At 34.8% G+C, this 22,842-nt stretch overlaps 1 protein-coding gene across 1 annotated transcript in view; it reads right to left on the bottom strand.

Annotated features, from left to right (window-relative positions):
* Positions 1-253: 253 nt before the first annotated feature.
* tnfrsfa (tumor necrosis factor receptor superfamily, member a) overlaps positions 254-22,842 on the bottom strand; it is a 32,375-nt gene continuing 9,786 nt past the window's right edge. Inside the window, exons 2-10 of the mRNA XM_051093823.1 lie at positions 10,062-10,215; positions 7,962-8,090; positions 5,071-5,182; positions 4,630-4,760; positions 4,431-4,523; positions 4,227-4,264; positions 3,231-3,530; positions 2,984-3,020; positions 254-2,486 (exon numbers count right to left, since the gene is read on the bottom strand). Of these exons, the coding sequence (XP_050949780.1) occupies positions 2,197-2,486; positions 2,984-3,020; positions 3,231-3,530; positions 4,227-4,264; positions 4,431-4,523; positions 4,630-4,760; positions 5,071-5,182; positions 7,962-8,090; positions 10,062-10,215 (1,284 nt within the window). The 3' untranslated portion in view covers positions 254-2,196. The remainder of the gene's footprint in view (positions 2,487-2,983; positions 3,021-3,230; positions 3,531-4,226; positions 4,265-4,430; positions 4,524-4,629; positions 4,761-5,070; positions 5,183-7,961; positions 8,091-10,061; positions 10,216-22,842) is intronic.

Below are 22,842 nucleotides of genomic sequence, written 5' to 3'. Positions count from 1 at the left end.
CACAAACATTTTACATTCATAAACGAGCAAACAATTGTCTAAGGGGAAAAGGAGATACAAAAATTCTACTCATAGAGAGATATTGAGAAAACGAAGCATAGAATGAGCGAGCACTGAGGCATGCGTCTGTGTTAGGCATCAAGGCAGGAACAACGTGTTGTCAATATAAAACGAACAAAAAAAAAAAAATGTATAAAAACAGATGGCACCAAACTGCTCAGAGGTAAAAACTCCTGCACCTACATCTGAAGAGACACTCAATGTTAAATTAAGTGCAAAAAAAAAAAAAAAAGATGTGAAGAAAAAGCTGTTAAGATGTGGAAAAAAAGGTCCCTTGAAATTGATGCAGGTTTTTTTCTCTTGCTCTTCAACTCTATGTCAATAGATGGCAGTGCCTGCACTGTACGACAGCTCTACAATTTCATAATTACACGGGGAAGGGAGGGAGAGCCATTTTGTTCTGATCTGATTTCAGCTTTACGAGTCTTTCAAACGGTGAAGCTGATCTGAGATCTGTTCTGGAAAATATACTGTTTCATACACCAATACGGCTACATAGCTATACAGCCGAGTCAGACGTCACAGTTCATTTACGCCTACGTAAATGAATTAATAAGCCCTGTTTATTTATTCAACATCTATTCTGCTTGTTCGTTTTAATTTCAATTTGTTCCTTCGGTTCGGTTTTTAGGCAGTACTTCATTACGTTGTGCTTTTAGGGCTTGTATAAATATATAACTATTAGTTCCGTTTAATAGAATTCTTGACAACTATGTACATACTAGACAAAACGCAATTAAACTGAGTAGTTTGTGGATGAGCGTAAATTTCCTTCATCTTTTAACTAAGAACACGTACCTGTGCACTGCCGCATATAAAAACAAGAACAGCGAGCAGAAGTTTGAAATGCCTCCTTATCCTCGATATTGATTCAACCTGTGGAAGCAGATACAAGCGTCCAAGAGATACTGACCGTGGTACCCTGGCTAAAAAACCAGCATATGCTGGTAGGTATGTTTTGATGCTGGAATGCTGGTTAGGTAGGTTTTGATGCTGGTTTAAGCTGATCCTTTGCTGGTTTTTGCTGGTCAAGGACCAGCATGAACCAGCAAAGGACCAGCATAAACCAGCTAAGGACCAGCATAAACCAGCAAAAAAACAGCATAAACCAGCATCAAAACCTACCTAACCAGCATATGCTGGTTTTTTCACCAGGGTACTCTCTCAAGCTTTCTTTAAACGACAATTAGCTGGGAACATAAAATCCACAGCGAAGGACACGATCTGTGATTCATACAACTAGAAATGATGTGTCCTTAGTAAGCGACACGCTCGGGGTAAATATAGAAATGTCTTCTTATCTACAGAAAAACTACAGGAAGATCTGCTTGTGAAAGGACCGGATTTGTTTCGTCCCGGTGAACATCTCAGTCACGCCGCCTGAAAGGCGCGATAAATGCTTCAGGAACACTTACTGCAGGTGGATATTGGTAACAGGTATAAATAATACGTAATTAAACAATACAAATAAATACATCACTTATTTAAATATAAATACGGAAAACGGAACGGGCAAGAAAGGCCGAGAAGGTTGAAAAAAAATCTCGTCTTTGCGCCAAACTGATTTGTGTGGGGAACAAAATTCGAAATCACCTTTCACAGACTGGCTTCATGAGATATTCTGTAGTAACCATGTTCTGAACTTCAAATTAAACCTTAAACTCCTGACATTTGTTTGAAATCCATTTTAAACTCATGAAGCACATTTGTAACCGAGTTCATACAAGGTTTGTAGCTAAGAACAGAAGTGATAACGTAGTGTGAAGCTTGTGCCTGGTGTGAACACATGATGCACAAAACTAAATACACGTGTTTTAGATTGAACATTTGGCGAAACCAAAGGTTTAATGACATCTATACTTAGGCTTTGGACCATCCTGTAGTTTAAAAGCCTGAGGCCAGTGCATCAAGTAACCCTACAATGCACGTTTGAGGGAACTCAGCGCCCTCTGCTGCTAGCCAGTGTAAATCCTCAAGAAAAGGTCCAGTGTTGGCTTCTAAACCCAACGTGGGCGCTACAGAGAGGTGATTCTCCAATGTCTCCATAACAGGACATCGAGTTCACGCCATGAGACCTACACCTCTCCATTATGTAGTTTTTTTATGCACCAAATATCTTGCAGTCTTGAAGAGACATCACTCGTATTTGTAGTAGCCTCGTTCAACAGCTTTGGAGGCGATGTGTTCTGCTGAATACCGCTGGTCCAGGTCTAGCAGAGCTTGTAGTAACGTGTTGATGTTCGCCCGCAGGCCCTCCTTCTGCATCCAAACCCGCAGGAGGTCGTAGACTTTGTCCACAGGGTGCTGCGTTTCGGCCACCTTGATGGCGTTGTCGCTCACGCCGATGCTACGGAAGAACTTGTTGTGGTACCGCACGTCCAGGGTGTCAAACAGGTCGAAACTCTTGCTTAGAGACTCCTCCTCACCTATTAAATCAGAGTAGTGAGACCTCAGAACATGTCTAATGGGCCTTTTGGAATACGAACTTAAAAAGAACCAATTATGTTACTCAAAAGGGTGCATTCTGTACTTGTAATTAGGGTTAGGAATAATTAAAATGTAAAATTAGTTTTATTTTCTTAACTTTAACTACTGTTCAAACGTTTGGGGTCAGTAAGATTTGTTTTTTTAAGTAATTACTATTTTATTCAGCAATGATTTTTCGATTTCAAACAAATGCTGTTTTAAGGAATCGTCAAAGTATGTATCAATGTCAGCAAAAATTAATTGTTTTCAACATTGATACTGTTTCTTGAGCACAAAACCAGCATGTTAGAATGATTTCGGATGGATCATGTGACACTGAAGACTGGAATAATGATGCTGAAAATTAATCTTTAACATTGACATTTTAAATTATATTAAAATAGAAACCTGCTAAGTCAGTTGCACAAATACTGTGTCTGAGAGAATATTATCTTACCAAGTAAAGGAACAAGTCTTCTGGGGGGACCATCATCCTATAAAATAAAAAAAAGAAGAAAAAAAAAAAATCAGGTTAGCAATTAGGTTGTTAATTTTTATTAACAAAAAAAAAAAAAAAAAAAAAAAAAAAAAAAAAGAGAGAACAAGGATTTTCCCACACATTTGAAGGCACTATTTTGTTATTTCACATGCATTTTGATAGTTGACTGTGTGATTAATCTAAAAATATCCCAATTTTGACTAACCCGTGACCACGGCTCTGTAACTGTCTCTGTCTGTCTCGGGGCTGGGGGACTGGATCGTGGCGATTCTTCGTTGTAGACTGCAGGAGGGAGGGCAGATAGGCTGGTTTGGGAAGAGCTGGTAGTGTTTGGCAAGCTGTCGCCCAATCCCCGGTCCTCATCTTCCACTGGTATGCTCTTGGTGCCCGTTTCCTGCGTTTCTTGCGTCAACAAGGGGCGGGACTCTGGGCGTTGCCCCTCTTCCCTCTCTAATCCAGCATTGCGGCTGTTCTCTTGTTCCTCTTCTGATCTTGGGCGCTCATCCTAAGTGATGTGAAGAACAACAATTGATTAAAACTATAGGTTAAGGTAAATAATTTAATAAAACAAATATTTTTTTAAACTATGTAATTTAATATTTATTTATTATATTAAATTTATTTTTTTTTTTGTAATGTTTAGTTTCTTTGCAGCATCAGAGAGTAATATTAACCTACACTACCAGTCAAAAGTTTTTGGACAGTAAAATTTGAAATGTTTTTTTTTTTTTTTTTAAAGAACTCATCTGCTCACCAAGTCTGCAATTATTTGATCCAAAAAAACAGCAAAAGCAGTAATATTGTGAAATATTTTTGCTATTTAAAATAACTGCTTTCTATTTGTATATATTTTAAAATGTAATTTATTCCTGTGATTTCAAAACTAAATTACTCCAGTCTTCAGTGTCACATGATCCTTTAGAAATCATTCTAATATGCTGATTTGCTGATCAAGAAACATTTATTATTATTATTTTTCATCAATATTTAAAACAGTTGAGTACATTTTTATCGGGATTTTTCAAAATGTTACTGTTTTTGCTGTACTTTGGATCAAATAAATGCAGGCTTGGTGAGCAGAAGAGACTTCTTTAAAAAACATCTTCTTGCTGATCAAAATCTTGATGTTCAGAAACTTTTGACTGGTAGTGTAATTCATCTAATGAGTCAAAATAATGCAATAAAGCCAACAAACACTTACAATAGGAATCTTCACTTCATTCGGATCACCAGAAGCATCTGAAATAAAGTTGACAACAAATGTCCATAAAACATATGTATTTAAAGCAATTTCAATAGAACTACAAATGCATTAAATGTTGTACAATGTACTATAAACGATACAAATATAACTGCTGCTGCAGTGTTATTTAATACAAGGAATAAAAAAGGATTTTTAACATACCACTTAGTTGACGTTGACGTTGACGTCTCTTATAGAAGAAATATATTCCAAGCGGGATGAGTATCAGCAGAAATAAAATTGGTATAACGATCGCTGAAAAAGAAAAGAAGATGAATTACTACCTTGACTCATTAACATGATGCAGTGTAATTAACGTCAAGGTTCATTTTGGACATTTGTATGCACATGCTTGCCTTACCTATAGTATCAGTGTTATTTGATACCAAAGGCTTGTCCGTTGGACCTTCGGTCGGAGGAGAGTTTCGCTTCCTGCACTTTGTATTGGATGTCGCAGTGCAACGGCTCACTTCTTCCTCATCAGCTTTGCACCTGCAAAACCACAGTCAAAAATATGCCTTTTAGAAAAGGTGTGAAGCCAAAGGCCTAAAATAGGAGTCTTGAAAATGATTGTCATTATGAATAGCACAGTAATAGCCTCAGGGGTTAAAGGTGGAGAGAGTGAATCAGTGGGAAAGGGATCTGACTCATTGGATGTGGTGATCTAAAGCAGAGGCCGGGGCTAAAAGGTTAAGAGAATAGAAGGTGGGAGCGTCAGATCTGGCTGCTTTCATCTGGGTGTTGTGCTGCAGAACAGAGGTCAAATAGGAAGAGCATGTTCCAGAGGAAAAGAGGAACTCACTTGGCGCATTTCTTGCACACTTCACATGGCTCGTCCGGAAGGCAGAAGGTACCGGGTTTGCATTCACACTTTGTGTTCCTTGTGCTGGTGCATTCTGCAACCACGATCTGATCTGTAAAGAGAGGAAGACGAGAACAAAAAGTTAAGGAAGGGAAGGAAAGAAAGCAAAACAAGTGGGAGAGAAGCAACGGATCTACTGTCAAAGGCATGGAACACATATGTCTCTGAACGGTGACCTGAGTGTTGGATCAATCCAGATTTGATTTAGAGTCAGAGAATGATTTAGTGTCTATCTGTCACAGCTAACATCTGCCTCCGAGAACAGCTGGAATAGAAAGTGAGTCTTAGCACACATTTGAAGGGTGAACTGAATGGCTGAATCAATCCAGATGCAAAAGAAAAGACTAAATGCACCTTTGAAGGGTTAAATGAATTGAATCATGATCCAGATTTAATCCAAATTTAGATGAAGTAATAATAAAATGCATACATTTTAAAACTAATGGAAGACACTTAAAATGCACTGCTGCAGGGTAGCATAAAATATTTACATTTTTGATTAATCCAGATCCTGATCCAGATTCAATCCAAATTTAGATTAAAAAAAAAAAAGATTCAAAGTATTATTGTTAAAACTAATCTCTAAGAAGACAGCTGAAATGCACATTTATAGGGTACCACAAAATATTTACATTTTTGATAAATCCAGAGCCTGATCCAGATTCAATCCAAATTTAGATAAAAAAGATTTAAAAGTATTATTGTTAAAACTAATCTCCAAGACAACAGCTGAAATCCACCTCTGCACCTGGATCCAAATTCAATCCAAATTTAGATAAAAATGGTTGCAAAGTATTTTGTTAAAACTAATCTCAAAGACAGCTGAAATGCACCTCTGCAGGGTGGCTATTTACATTTTTGATAAATCCAGATCCTGATCCGGATTCAATCCAAATTCAGATAAAAAGATTTAAAGTATAATTGTTAAAAGTAATCTCTAAAAAGGCAGCTGAAATGCACCTCTGTAGGGTAAAAAAAACCCCCATTTTTTTTACATTTTGGATAAATTCAGATTCTGATCCAGATTCAATCCAAATTTAGTTAAAAAATTATTCAAAGTATTATTGTTAAAAGTAATCTCTAAGAAGACAGCTGAAATGCACCTTTACAGGGTAACAAAATATTTATATTTTTGATAAATACAGATCCTAATCCAGATTGAATCCAAATTTAGATAGATTAATAACATTATCGTTAAAACTAATCTCTAAAATGACAGTGGAAATGCACCGTGGCAGGGTAACAGAACTTATTTATATTTTTGATAAATTCAAATCCTGATGCAGATTCAATCCAAATTTAAATAAAAAAAGATTATTGTTTAAACTAATATTTGAGACAGCTGAAATGCACTTCAGCAGGGTAAAATAAATATTAAAAATTTTTGATAAAACTATATCCTGATCCAGATTCAATCCAAATTTAGATAAAAAAGATTCAAAGTATTATTGTTCAAACTAATCTCTAAGAAGACATCTGAAATGCACTGCTGCGGGGTAAAATATCTACATTTTTGATAAATCCACATCCTGATTGACATTCAATCCAAATTTAGATTAAAAAAACAACTCAATGTTTAAATGAATGACTGGATGAATGTTCGATCAATCCAGATGCAGCTTCAGCCCAGAATCAAACTAATATCTGCCTCAGACAACAGCAGAAATGGAAAGTCTTAATCAACACACCCTTGTGACTCAGCAAGCAGAAGGGCTAACCTGGGAGGGATTAATTGTGCAAAATAGATACCGAACAAGACGCCACATGATACAGGCACGCCCTGCATCATCCTAAAACACACGCATACACACAAACCCGAACAAGAGACACAAAGGTGCGCATAAACTAGAGGATAGATCAGTCATTCATACACACACAAATGGCCAGTGAAAGAACACAGGAGTTGGGGCCACACCCAGGACGTGTAACATTAGGAGATCAGATTCCCAGGAGCGAGGTGTCCAGCACAGGAAACACTAGACTCAGCTCTATTCATGAGGCCTGCTTATGTCCCCATCCCTCTCGAGAATCCTTAGGGAGGCTCATTGTCTAAACGGGCGAGCGAGATTTTGTTTATACGAATATGTAGTGTTTACAACAAAGTTTGGATCAGAACAAGCAGTAGGGTCTTGTGGGAAAGAGTGTTTAGGTAAATCAAATGACTTAATAAACGGTGAATGTGGCTGTCCAATCAAAATAAACAGCAGTTTAATGGATGGCTTTGACTTCATAGGAACCAGAGACAGACTAAATAGCTCTGCAGAGGAATGGGCTGTCACAGCGGAGCTTTTCGCGATGGGTTCAATGTGCTTTAGATGTTCCGTCTCACTTGGAGATCACAGTGTGCCGCACATTTTTCCATCCTGTGCAAAAGGCGAGTCTGAATTTCCAAAAGCAAATAATTCTGATGCCAGCACGGTTATATCATTGCTGAAATTTTGTAATTTCTGTTTTCCGAAAGCAGTTTCAGAAGTTAATTGTTTGTCCAGTAGTCACCAGCGATGGGTTGCGTTACTGCCTTCCCAGCATGCCAAGGACCATGTGTGTTCCATTATTCATTCGAGATGTATAAATGCTACATTCCTGAGTGCTCTGCTTCTCCAGAGAGTCAGTGCAGACTACAGATGGCTGTCTACTGGAAACTCAACAATCAATTACAAAAGCAGAAGGTTGAGACTTCTGTATCTCCATGTGCCAGTTGCAGACCTGACTCAAACACAACCCTAAGAGGAAGATCTGGCCTTGTCTTTGTCAAACATCTAACTGTGATATTGACTCAAACTGGGGTAAATGGCTGATTTGGACGGGAGTGGAGAAGTGGAGAATGTTACCTCTGTGGCACTGGCTGCACTGCAGACACTGCTCCATGCCTGTGGGGTGTTCGGCATACGTGCCCACCTCACATGAAGAGCAAGTGCCCTTCTCCTGGTTCCTGCTACATTTCTCTTTCACGTAAGTTCCTGTGAATGGAAAAAAACAATGTGGTAAAGAAAACATATTATAATAGACAGTAGATCTCAAGATATGGCAGTCGGAGAGAAAAGCAGAATGGGAGAAAGTTCTTATTTAGGATCAAACTCATTTTAATTAACGATTATTAAAACCACAGAATGCAACATTTGACAATGATTTTATGCAGACACCAATGATCTATTGTTAAAATATTAATTAGCATTACTGAAGAACAATAAGTACATTTTAAGTAACCATATATATATATATATATATATATATATATATATATATATATATATATATATATATATATATATATATATATATATTTTTTTTTTTTTTTTTCTTTTCTCAAAAATCTACTTTTAACTGCATTTATTCCATAATTTCTCATAAAATAGCTAACAATAAGTACATTTTTAAATTACCTTTTTTTTTGCAACAAAACCATAGCATGCAACATTTAGTCAAAAATGTTTCATGCAATTTTTGTTGCATTAAAATGTCTTTTAAAATGTTTTTTTTCCTTGGCATGTATTCTGACACTAATCATCTAGTATTAAATTATTAATTAACATTTCTCATATGAAAAATGTACAATAAGTAAATTATAAGTAACCATAAACTATGTTTTATGCAATTTTTATTGCAAAAAAAAAAAAAAAGTCTTTTATTGGTATATATTCTGACACTAATCATCTAGTATTAATTTATTAATTAATTTAAATCAATAGTATTAATTTATTAATTTCTCATATGAAAATTTAAAAAAGTAATTAATTAAAAAAGTTAATTTTACTTAACCATAAACCTTTTAAATGTATTTATGCCATTATTTTTCATAAAAATAGCTAACAATAAGTAAGCTAACATTTAAGAAACTTTTTTTTTCCCCCAATAACATCAAAGAATGTAATACTTAGTCTTGGTATATATTCTGACACTAATCAACTAGTATTAAATAATTAATTTTTTTTTTTTTTCAAAAATCTATTTTTAAGTGAATTCATGAATTTATTTTTTTATAAGAAATGCTAACAATAAGTACATTTTTTAAGAAACTTTTTTTTCAATAAGACCACAGAATGCAAAATTTAGTCAAAAATGTTTTATGCAATTTCTGCTGCATTAAAATGTCTTCTAAAATGTTTTTTTCTTGGCATATATTCTGACACTAATCATCTGAGGTTAAATTATTAATTTGCATTTCTCATATATATTAAAAAAAAAAAAAAAAAAAAAAAAAAAAAAATGTACATTAGGTAAATGTAAACTTTTTTCAATAATCTATTTTTAAGTGTATTTATGCCATTATTTTTCATTAAAATAGCTTTTTATAATCTACATTAAATTCTCTTAGTATATCTTTTGTTTTATATGGTCTTAACCATAGTGATGAGAATACATCCCCTGATTATCATGGGCTTATTAGAAAAATGACACAAAAATAAACTTTATTACATTCTACATATTCTCAATGTAATTCCCAAAACTATATTTCCAAACTCTATATTATGTTTAATTCCCATCAGGTGGTTTGGTGATTTAAGCTGCTCTTCATGTCAGCTTAATGTTCACACAGGGCGAAAAACAGGCCTCCATTCCTATCATTCTGGATATCTAAACACCAAGTCCTACAAACACCTCCTTCAGCACAAACCTCATATCTCTTAAGAGACAGCTCAATGATGAACCAGAGTTTTACAAATGAGAATGCTGAGTTTTAATAACCATTTTGTTATTTTCAACAGAGAATGATAAGCTTAATAGCAACGCTGACAGATGTTTGTCAGCGCCTTACCAACAAAGCCTGGAGAGCCATTTTAAACATCCTGAAAACCAGCCTATATTTTAATTTACTTTAAAATCTTCGCTTTGAGCGAGCTGAGTCATTTGTGTTTACAATACTGGCCTTTACAAGAGAAGTTCTCACGGTTTGACAGGAACTTCAGAAATGGATGTTCACTGCTACTTACCAGCTTCACAGTTTTTGCAGCAGAAGCCATTGTGAGGGTACTCCTGGTTCTCCATGCATATCGTCTGTCTGGCCGTGCGGTTCTGGAGCTCTGCTGCAAACCCAAGTTCTGCCGCTCCATGACCCACATGAATCAAAGCAATGATAATCGGGACCTAGAGAACAGAAGGGGGGGGCGAGGAAATGAGATTTTTCAATGTGCATTCATGATGACTTGCAATTCAATATAATTATGAATTCAAAATATTTAAAATAAAAATCTTTAATATTTTAGAAAATTTTAGGATTTGGTTTGACAGTAGATTAATTGCAAATAATAGCTTTATCATATTTAATGCATTTTGTAAACACATTGACGCATTCAGTTACTCAAAAAAATAACTAAAAATAAATAATAAAATAAACACTTTAGACAGCAGATGTCTTTACTCATCTTCTGGCATGAGTAATTACAAATATCACAGGTATAAAGACTGCAAATGACTTGTTAAATTCCTCATGGATTTCATTCAGAAATTTTTTTGTTGCCATTAGTGTTAACGAATAGGTATTTGAGCTTTACTCATGGGACTGCAAGGGCACACAAGACAAAAAAAGGCTGGGAAGAACAGCAGATAAGTGTTTTTTTTCTAGAGAAATACCATTTTGTACTTTCACACGGCTGCAGAGCCGTGCTCCCTCACACGCATTTAGCCTTTCTTTCTCAGCTCCACAGGCAAACAGAGAGGTATTCTGAGTTCTCATAGCTGACCTTGTGCGAACAATCTAGCATTTAATTCAAACCATCTGATGTGCACATCTGCAGAGCAAAGCAAATTAACAGAGCAGGAGAGAGTCTTTTCCTGGACCAGAACAAAACAACCTACCCTGACAAAACACACATACACAGAACTCTAAATGTGCCACGGGATCCATGGAAAATCAGTGAACGTCTAAGAAAACAATTTCTTAAATGGTGGGAAAAAAGTAAGTCCTGACAGGGTCACAGACAATAGTGCAAAACAACTCTCAAGGCAAATAAAAGCAACTAATCATAGAATTACACACATTTTGGACAGCAAAATAAACATGCTTGTCAACTTTTAAAAGGGCGAGCAATATAAGTTCAATCAAATTTGCAGTTGACGTCAAAGTCACACAAGTAAACTCGACAGTAATTCATCTGTCATCGAGACAGGATTCTTATGATTTAATAGTTTAAGTAACTATTCAAAAAGCTGACAAACTTGAGTGACCAGGTTGAATCAATCTGTAGAATCTTTCACGGAATAAACTCCTTACTGAATTAATTTGATGCTACTTTTTAGAAATTTAAATCCATATCATTGTTATGATGAAAGGCTTAAAGAGGAAGTCCCCCTTACCCCCTTGTCATCCAAGATGTACATGTCTTTCTTTTTTCAGTCGTAAAGAATTTATGTTTTTTGAGGAAAACATTCCAGGATTTTTCTCCACATAGTGGACTTTGAATTTGAATATCCAAAATGCAGTTTAAATACAGCTACAAAGGGCTCTGAACGATCCCAGCAGTTTAGTTCCTAAAAATAAATTGACAATTTATATACTTTTTAACCTCAAATGCTCGTCTTGTCTAGGTCTGCCTGAACCCTTTTTTTTACGGTTCAAGACAGTTAGGGTATGTCTAAAAACTCCCATCCCTTTTTCTCCCCCAACTTCAAAATCGTCCTACATCGCTACAGAAGCAAATGCAAATAAGATCAAACGCCCTTTACAAAACAAGGTGAAACAGCGATGTTGGATGATTTCGTAGTTGGAGGAAAAAATGAGATGGGAGTTTTTAGACATACCCTAACCGGCTTAAACTGGAAAAAACTGATTTCAGGCAGATCTAGAGGAGACGAGCGTTTGAGGTTAAAAAGCATATAATTTGTAATTATTTTGTAAATAAACCACTGGTTTCGCTAGATAAGACCCTTCTTCCTTGGCTGGGATTGTTTAGAGCCCTTTGTAGCTGCATTTTGCAAGTTTAAACCCGAGGCACCATTGAAGTCCACTATATGGAGAAAAATCCTAAAATGTTTTCCTCAAAAAACAATTTCCTTACGACTGAGGAAAGAAAGACATGAACATTTTGGATGACAAGGGGATGAGTATCCGTAAACTTTTGTTTTGGAAGTGAACTTCTCTTTTAATGTCCATATGACAATGTATATTTAAAACTGCATGTGTACAAGAAAGATTGTAATGCAAAACTGCATGATAATATTAAACTCAGTTGAGTTGGAACATGGTTTGTGGAAAATGGTCACATTTTGGTGCAAGAAACCTTGACTAACATCATTAATGGATTTTAAGCAGTGGGAAATGTTACAAAAGCGCTTCTTTTTAACATCAATGCGGCACTATAAACAAATGTTACCAATCCTAGTCAATGGCCAGTCAGTTCGGTATCTCTGTCTTTTTGTCTCAGAGGATAATGGGAAATGTAGGCCGTTAGATGGAGCCGGTGGTGTCGAGTTGCCAGTGAGGTGTATGGCGGTGGTGTTGTGTGTCTGGGAGAATGTGGGTCATTTGAAGTGGTGGCTCTAAAGTGTGTTGTTTAGCCGTAAATGAGGCCTTCTCATTGTGACACGCTGAAAAGAGGGAGAAGAAAGACGGGGTGCCTCAGGGACCGAGTAAAGTGCTCGTCTGAAGTAGAAGACCCCTGCTCCGCATGCACAGCCCATACAGAGCTGCTGTTGACTCCCTCACACACACATCTCTGTCTGCTCACAACGACCCCCAAATATCTCATCCTTTCTCTTATTTGACTCACTCACTCACACACAAAGACAGAATGAAAACCATCCTATCACACTCCTTTTCCTCTTAAACACACACATATAAAGAACAACCCTTGCCTTTACTTCTCTCTATCTCCCACACACATTGGCTTTTCTTTGAAGGTCTGTTAGACACTAATGCACCATATGGATGTGCTCTGATACACACACACACACATTCCCACAAATTTCTTTTATCTTGAACACTTTGCATTTAACTGAAACCTCACGGCACACACTGGAGTGAAGGGTTGTGCTGCTTTTCTCAGTAGTAAAATATAACAAGTCATATGTAAGTGATAATCCATATTAGAGAGTCAATAAAGATGGTAAACTTCTAAAATCAAAGCTTTATGTACGAACTCTAAAAGGGCGTTATTTTTTTTTAGGACAGTGGTGGCTTTAGGATGCTGGTTGGACATTCACACAAAAGGAAACAAATCCCTGTTAAACCAAACAATTAAATATTTTAAAGGGATAGATTACCCAAAAATGAAAAATGTGTCATCATTTACTCAACCAAACAGTTGTTGGTCCCCATTGACTTCCATAGTAGGGAAAGAAATACTATGGAAGTCAATGGGGACCAATGGGGATCAACTGTTTGATTACCAGCATTCCTCAACATATCTTCTTTTGTGTTTAATGTAAGAAAGAAACTTATACAGGTGTGGAACGACATAAGGGTGAGTAAATTATGGCAATTTTCATTTTTGGGTTAACTATTCCTTTACTATGTAAATTGTTATGATTGGCCAACCATTGTTTACCAATATAATAAGCATTGAAGCTCCTTTGGGCAGGCCAGGATGATGAATTCTGAATAATTGTTGTTACATAAATATGGGTGTTCACATGATAATATGCTCATTAATGTGCAGGATGTTACATAATCATGTCGATTTCTGAACAACCTGTTTTTGTAGCTATGTTTGCTAATAATGCACTGAATAGTGTATACTACTTGTGAAAAATTGTAAATGAAACAGTACAGATTGGAAAAGTACATGGTGCACTGTTGTCTCAAATTACGATGTTGCACACTTAAAAATGGCATTTTTAAAACCATCTTTTGAATTAAATATTTATTGAAAACCATTCGAATAATGAATCAATACTTGCATCATAATGAAATTTGTTTTGAAGTTACTTATGCTCACTAAGGCTGTATTTAATGATCTCAGAATAAAACAGTGAAATATTATTATAATTTAAAATATATATTCAATACTTCAATATATTTTAAAATGCAATTTATTCCTGTGATTGCAAATTTGTATTACAAAGTTGCCATTACTCCATTCTTCAGTGTCACATGATCCTTCAGAAAATATTTTAATATGCTTATTTGGTGCTCAAGCAACATTTCCTATTAACATTGATGTTGAAAACAGTTGTTTTTGAAAAATGACATACTTTTTTATTTCAAGATCCTTGAATGGATATTTCAAATACATTTATTTCAAATACAAATCTTTTATAATATTTCTAAATGGATTTTCTGTTACTTTTGATCAAGTTTTACTTTTTTTTCCAAATTTGTTTTTTTTTTGTTTTAATTTTCCTCAAAATCACAAAAAGCATGTGTAAATAATTAAAATCATGACACACAATTTAATAGCAATTTATTAAAAGTTTTAAAAAATTATATTTGTATTTATTTATTTATTTTTTAAATTCATTTTTTTTTAAACCAAATTCTGTTTTTTATTAATTTTCTGTATTCTATTTTAATGGTTTAATTCAATTTTAATAATCACAAGCAATAATAATAATAAAATAATAATAAAAATAAATTTCTGTCACATTTTTTTCAAGTTAAACCAACCTTATTTTAAAGGGTTGCTGTGAAGACCTTTAAGTTTCTGTTTGTATATGAGGACAGATTCTTCTAAAAAAAATAAAATGCTCACACAGTGACTCAGAGCAATTTTAGAGATTTTTTAGTATTCATATACTCATATATTGAGGCGGCAGAGGCTGAAAACACTGTGAGCGTCATGCATGCTTCAGTACGTGTGTAGAAAATGAAACAGCGCATTTGCGCCATTCATTCACACAGAGACATAAAAAACATGCAGGATTTACATTTAAATAGTATTTTTGCAGTTTAATATTCACAGACACAAGTCAATATTGTGTTTTAAGTGTACTGACCTACTTTTGATTTATTCATCCAAAATTTGGCAAATTCCATGGTGCATTATACAGTAAATTCCATTTTTATGACTGGATTCCACAATTCAGTCTGTGTTTTACACATTGTGGAAATCATAGGGCCCTACTAGTGTATCAAATTGAGTGCATTGCATTGTGGGACTATCCCATGCACTATATAGCCTATACTACACATTTTTGCAAAACTTCTGTGCATTCCATGCATGCAAAATATTGCATGCTGCATACTACATGCTATTCATGCTATTCTGTAGCCTTTGATTCCATGTGCCTTTCAATGTTTAGTCAATATTTTGCTGGTGACAAACTGCAACAGCAAAACTTCAGATGTTGACAGTGTAATATTATGTACTAATATTTGCAGAATAGCAACAGGGTTGCCAAAACAGAGCAGCAATCAGAGAAGACATACCGCAGAGGAGAACAGCAGAATGCTACTTGTAAACTAGTATCAAATAAAGCCGAACAGCTGCGTTAAGACACCACAGAGGACCAGGGGAATTAGAGAATATGGCGATACGTGCTACACTTCGCAACACAGCCAGTAAAATGAGCTTCTGCATTGTCAAACCGCAGATTTGAATGCTAATCCCTCTTTAATAGCTGAAATATCACAACGGCCACAGTAAATCAACTCAAAAACAGAGCCGAGACTTTATTCGGGGTTGGAGATGCAATGTTTGGAACTCAGAGGAGGGTACAATGGTCTTCTTGTTGAAAGACGCATCGAGTCTATCAGCCTCGAGGCGAACCGAGATGCCATCGAGTGTCCACACAGACAGTAAAACCTCTCGAGACAATGAAACGAGTGCGGGCGAACCGAACGCATGTGTGAGAGTTTCTTGAGCGAGTGAGTGTGTGTGTTGGGGGGAAGTCTGAGACAAACTTTGGCTCCAGTGGCGCTCTCTGGATGTCAGCCATGCCTTGTTGTTCTAAGGGAGTTTCCTGGATTGAGCAGCGCTGTCGAGCCACACTCTCTCCGCGCTCACGTCAGACTTTCCACAGACGTTCACATGCACACACACGCACAATCGCACCATTTAGACGCAGCCGTCAGGAGGTGGGGTCAGAGAGCGACGGCTATGGAGCGCTGGAGGAATTCGAAAAGAAAGGGAGAGGGGGACAGATACAATAGACGGAGTGTGAGAAGCTCAGAAGTGGCGTAAAACGCAGGCCAGGCGCATGGGAGTTTGGGAAGGCATGGCGGAGGGGAATCGAAGAGTGAAAGAAGAGAGATTCCTGACTCTGAACGGACACACTGAAGCCATTCAGACTAGTGGAACATTAAAAGTCACACTAATAAGTTACAGTGCTCGCTCTTCCAAACCAACACACACACACATATAACGCAAAGTCTGAATTTTCCCAGCACAAGGTGAAGCACACTGTTGCTGCAGCCTGAAAAATTAGTAGCTGCATTAATGTCCGACACCTGTTCCGGGCCCCTCTCGGGGCATGCAAGCCCATCTGGGTCAAAGTTCGCTGATTTGCCAATGACATCACCCGCCAATGACAGTGGAGCCTGTCTGACAGACGTCTATGCCAAGCGCTCGTTAAAAAGCAGTCGTACTTTTCCCCGACTGCGTTTGTGTGCGCGAATGCTATGGAAACTCCACATCTCCATGGCGACACGTCTGATCCCGGGACAGGTGGTCTCTCTTTTTTTTTTTTTTTCTTTGGAGAGGCACGGACAGGGAGGCAGTGACATCACTTCCTGTGTCTGCACATTCCAGATCTGGTGAATCACTGGATTCCAGAACGGCACTAGAGCGAACTTGTCAGCTTTCTTGCTGACGGCTCATAGTGAAACTATTAAGAAACGAGAAACAACAAACATTTGACGTCATAATGACTTGCTGAAATGAAAAAAAAATGTTGTTTTGATGCGCTTTTGCAATTATATCCACACCTTCAGAAGATTTTAGTAAAAAACAGTGAATTCCTTGTTGTTTATAACTGAAAAACATCTTATTTGAAGTAGTATGATGAAAGTAAGACAATTAATTTTTTTTCTGCTAGTCTACATTCATTTTTACTGCCCCGACATAACCTATAAATTATTTTCATTTTTTTTAGAATTTTTTTTATTTTAAATTTAAACTAATTATTTTAGAATTACATATAATTAATTAATTAATTGTTATATAATTTAGTTTTCTTTTACATTTTATTTTTTTCATCTAAATAATATTTATTAGTATACACACTTTTTTTAAAATCATCAAATGTTAATATAATATAGATATAAAATATTATACAATTTAATTACAATTTTATACCATTTTGATCATCAAATGTTAATATAATATGAATATAAAATGTAATTAAAATTCATACCATTTAATTTTTTTTTTAATTTTTTTTTTTACATTTTTTAAATAATTGTTATATTGTTATATTATTTATTATTATATTTTTTCTTCAAACACATACATTTAGGGTTTTTTTTTTTTTAAATGTGTTACAATTTTCTTTTTAATTTCTCATATTAATATTATTTATTATTATACATTTCTTTTCAAGACACAATTTTTTTTTTGTCCATCAGATGCTAAGTTTCCTTATGAAGACAGCTGGAAATAAACTTTATACATTTTTTAACTTGGGGTTTTCATGAAGACAGCAATAAAATAAATTTTGGCATGCATACATTTTAATTTTTCATTTAATTACAGTTTTATTTTTATACCCTTTTATTATTATTTTTTTTATTTCTCATTTTAATGTTATTCATTATTCTAATTTTTTTCCACACACACACACACACACACACACACCTTTTTTTAATCAAATGTTAAGTTTCTTTATAAAGACAACTGTAACTTGGGGTTTTCAGGAAGACAGCAATAAAATAAAATAAATAATGGCATGCATAGCAAAACATTACTAATGGCTAGATATAGTGATAAAATAAAATAAAATAAAATAAAATACAGTCACAGTTTCATCAACCATCTAAAACTCACTCACATTTTAACCCTGACAAACTCTCCTTAGACTTGTATCACATACACTACCGTTCAAAAGTTTGGGGTCAGTACATTTTTATTGTGTCTTTTTTTTTTTTTTTTTTTTTTTTTAAGAAATTAATACTTTTATTCACCAAGGATGTATTAAGTTAATAACTAAAAGTTTATTAAAAGTTAATAATAAATAATTTACATTGTTATAAAATATTTATATTTTGAATAAACACTGAACTTTTTAAACTTATTCATGAAAGAATCCTGAAAAAAAAAAAAATCACAGGTTCCAAAAAATATTTGGCAGCACAACTGTTGATATTATCCAACATTGATCATTCTAATAATAAATCCGCATATTAGAATGATTTCTGAAGGATCATGTGACACTTAAGACTGGAGTAACAGCTGATAAAAATTCAGCTTTTCATCACAGGAATAAATTCTATTTTAAAGTATGTTAAAATAAAAAAAACATTATTTTATATTGTAAAAACATTTTGCAATATTACTGTTTTTTTTCTATATTTTTAATCAAATAAATGCAGCCTTGATGAGCATAAGAGACTTCTTTAAAGACTATTACAAGTCTTACTGACCCCAAACTTTTGAACGGTAGTGTATATAAAGTCATGTTTACTTCACCAGATTTTGTGATTCAAACATCCAAAGTCATTAGCGTCCAATTACAGACAATTTAGTAAAAACTTCAGTCCAATCCGGTCTTAATAATTACATGAAAAGACAGACATTATGCTAATAATTGTAACTCAAGCGATGTTTAGAAAACTAATCTCGTCTGAAAAATGCTTTTGTGGACCGGTGGTCTGGTTTTTATTAGCTAGCACTGCTAAAAGTGAACTATTGTCTCTATTATCAGTGCTTCAAGACTATCCCGATAAACCGCTGCTGAACCATGACAAAAGCGTCTCAGTAGCGGAGGGACGCGGGTCACCCGGTAGGCATGAACTAAGATAAGACCAGAACTCAACACAAGCTGGCTTCCTGCTTTCCCAGGCAATTCATTTATCCAGGAGGAAACAGCAGCAAAATCTGGTTTAGACTTCAAGGTCTGTGCTCGCTTCAAATCAAACTTGTGCATATCACAGAACATCCTTCACAAAAAAAAAAAAATGAAAAGGAAATGCTCACACATGCACAGCGTCCAGACAGCCTGCGGTAGGCTTTGGCCTGTAATAGGTGGTCAGGACGTAGACCAGCATGGTAACCTTAACCTCCATGATGGGAGTCCTCCAAACCCACAATCACTTCGCTCTGGCAGCTCACCAGCCTGGCGCGTTCAGAATGGAGGGGACGCCCTTTCCCTTCTGTCTGAGTGAATAATTGATGAATATGCATGGAATGGCTGGTAAGATGATTTGGAAACAAGTTGCAGTTTAACAAAAATAGCAGTAGGGTTTTTTCCCAAACTCCCTTTTTTCCATTTTAATTTTTCTGGATTCTGTTTTTCCGTTTTAATTTTTCAAGACTCTGTTTTAGTGGTTATATGAAAACAGCATTTTATTAAAAGTCAAATAAAAGATAAATTTTTAATGACTAAAAATATATAATAAAATATATTTTCAAAGTCAGGTTTTTTTTTTTTTTTTTTTTTTTTACAAATTACGTGTTTTCTATTAAGTTTCTGGATTACATTTTATGGTTATATTAAATTTTAATAATCAAAAAGCATCTCTAACTGATTTTATTTTTAAAAACCATTTAACTCTGATTTTATAGCATGCCTAATTAACTTTAACAGCAATTTATTATAAGTTTTTTAAAGCTTATTTTTCATTTTTAAAGCCTATGAAATACTTTTCTTTCAAATTTAGGTTTATTTTTAACAAATTATGTGTTTTCTTGATTACATTTGAATGGTTTCATTAAATTTTAATAATCAAAACCCTTTTCTGTAATTAATTGATTTTTTTTTATTTTTAAATTATTTTACTTAACTGTTTTAATGGTTAAATAAAAAAAAATCTATCAAAAAGCACGGCTAATTAATTGAAATCATGAAACGTACACAATTTAACAGCGATTTATTAAAAGTTAAACAAAAATTTAATTTTTAAAACTTTTTTTTCTTTAAATTCAGGTTTATTTTATAAAAGTATGTTTATTAATTTTTCTGGATTACATATGAAAAGTTTCACTAAATTTTAATAATCAAAAAGCATCTCTAATTAATTGATTTTATTATTTTTTAAAATTATTTATTTATGTAACTCCATTCTAATGGCTAAATTAAAAATATCAATCAAAAAGCATGTCTAATTAATTGAATTCATGAAACTTACAATTTAACAGCAATTTATTAGAAATTAAACAAAGATTACATTACTAAGCATATGAAATCCTTTTTTTCCAAATTCAGTTTTATTTTTAACAAATTAGGAGTTTTCTATTAATTTTCTGGATAACATTTTAATGGTTTCATTAAATTGTAATAATCAAAAAAACCTTCCCAATTAATTGATTTTGTTTTTTAAAAATTATAATTTATTTAACCGTTTTAATGGTTAAATTAAAAAGCATGTGTAATTAATTGAAATCATGAAACATATGCAATTTAACAGCAATTTATTAAAAGAAACTACATTTTTAAAGCCTTATTTCAAATTCAGGTTTATTTTTTAACAAATTATGTTTTCTATTAATTTTTCTGGATTACATTTTAATGGTTTCACTAAAATTTAATAATCAAACAGCATCTGTAATTAATTGATTTTATAATTGATCCAGAAATATTGTGTGGCGTATTTTTGGTAAACAAAAAAAAAAAAAAAAAAAATTAAAATAATGTTTTAATAATAATTGTATTAGTAACATTAAGCTATTTATTTCTGTCACAATTTCTTCAAATTAGACCAAACTTTTATTTTGACAGGTTGCTGTGAAGACCTTTAAGTTTCTGTTTGTATATGACTTGACAATAGTTTTTCTCAAGGAAATGGTCAAATGCTCATGAAGTGACTCTAAGAGCAGTTCTAGAGATTGTTTATATGTTCATGTACTCATATTTTGAGGCAGCAAAGGTTGAAAACTCGCCAAACCACGCATCTGTGCCATTCATTCACACAAAGATATAGCAGTATCCCAGATATCCCAGATGCTGGCAGCATTTTCTAGCGATAGAAAAGATATATAAACCATAAGGTTGACCCTAAAACATGGTAGCTCTACATAGGCACTATTCTAAATCGTTATATATATGATTAATGAATGAACGGCAGAGAAAAAATGAATGAGTTCTGTTTGATTGGCTGACCACCAAAGTAAACGTAACCGAGAGCGGTGGTCACAATGAATGAACCGGTTAATGCCAGTGGCGGCATACAATAAACAACCACAGCACAAAACAGTTCAAAGAAATCTTTGGCCTGAATGAATGCACTAAGTGTGCTGGCTTCCTTCGCTACAGTTAAACAATCGAGTTTACCCTGCTCTCTGCCAGCTCTAAACTATTAGCCGAGAACATGAAATCTTCATTGTTTCAAAGTGCCTGTTTCCACATGTGGATGGGCAGCTGTAAGTCAATCTCTCTCTGTATCTCTTTCTTTCATACACAGACACTCATTTCTGGCACAATCTTGGCTTGTTGACAATAGGGTCTCACAGGTTTTATTGTTTGGAGTTACAGCACGATAAGGCCGTCAGTCATTTACGTTTGCCACGTGCGTGTACGTGTTCAATTAGGGGTACATCCGTACTGCGTGCTGTACAGTGCATTTCATTATGTATGATGATTGGAATTGACGGACGGGTAGGAGTTTTCCCCTGTACTTAACAGATGATTTCTATCAGAGCTGTCAGTTAAGGGACAACACACCGTTCTTTATTATTTCCAACGGTCCGGAACAGGAACCGTATGGAATCATGTGCCTCACATTATCTGCAGATTCCAGTCTTTTACGCATTACACTGACAGGATGCGCATGATAAACATGCTGCACAAGGATACATTGAAAGAGAAGGAGGATGATTGATAGGGAAAGATTGATTTTATTTAGTATTTTTGTCATTTGGGGGGCAGTCGTGGCTTAAAGAGTCAGGCTTGTAACCCCAAGGCCGTGGGTTCGAGTCTGAGATCCAGCAGGGATTGTAGGTGGGGGGAGTGAATATCCAGCACCCTCTCCACCCTCAATACCACAATTGAGGTGAGACTCTTGAGCAAGGCACAAATCCCCCAACTGCTCCCCGGGTGCTGCAGCAATGGCTGCCCACTGCTCCGGGTGTGTGTGTGTGTTAGGGCTGCAACGATTAATCGAACGATGTCGTGAGGCGCGTTTAATCAGTGAAGCCGGTACTTTGATTAGTAGTAAAGCTCCATCAGGCTGCATGGAGCTTTACTACTAATTTTCGATTAATCGTTGCAGCCCTAGTGTGTGTGCACTTGGATGGGTGAAATGCAGAGCACAAAGTCACAAGTCACCTCCTTTCCCCCTTAACTTTCCTTTCCCCTTTCCCTATTTTAATTTAAAGCACAGAAATGTTGCAAACTTCATTAAAAAGCCTGTCGCCTGCATGAACAATATACGATTTTCTATTTTCAGCAGCCTTTAGCAGTCTTTCGTGTCACATGATCCTTCAGAAATCAGGAACCATTTCTTGTTATCCATAATGATTTTTTTTTTCATTTTTGTGCAAATTATTTATGTTTTTTTGCTAAGTAGTGTAAAAGAACAGCATTTATTAAAAAAATTATTTTTACTGTCACTTCATCTATGTAATTCATCCTTGCAGAAGAGAAACGTGTACATTTATGTACGTATATTTGTATATATATACACGTATGTGTGTGTACATTCATTTATTTACATTTTTATTTGATTTATTTAATTATTTTAATTAT

The sequence above is a fragment of the Labeo rohita genome, chromosome 21 (assembly GCF_022985175.1).
Source record: "Labeo rohita strain BAU-BD-2019 chromosome 21, IGBB_LRoh.1.0, whole genome shotgun sequence".
NCBI classification, from domain to species: Eukaryota; Metazoa; Chordata; class Actinopteri; order Cypriniformes; family Cyprinidae; genus Labeo; species Labeo rohita.
This window is presented reverse-complemented; position numbering and strand designations above follow the sequence as displayed.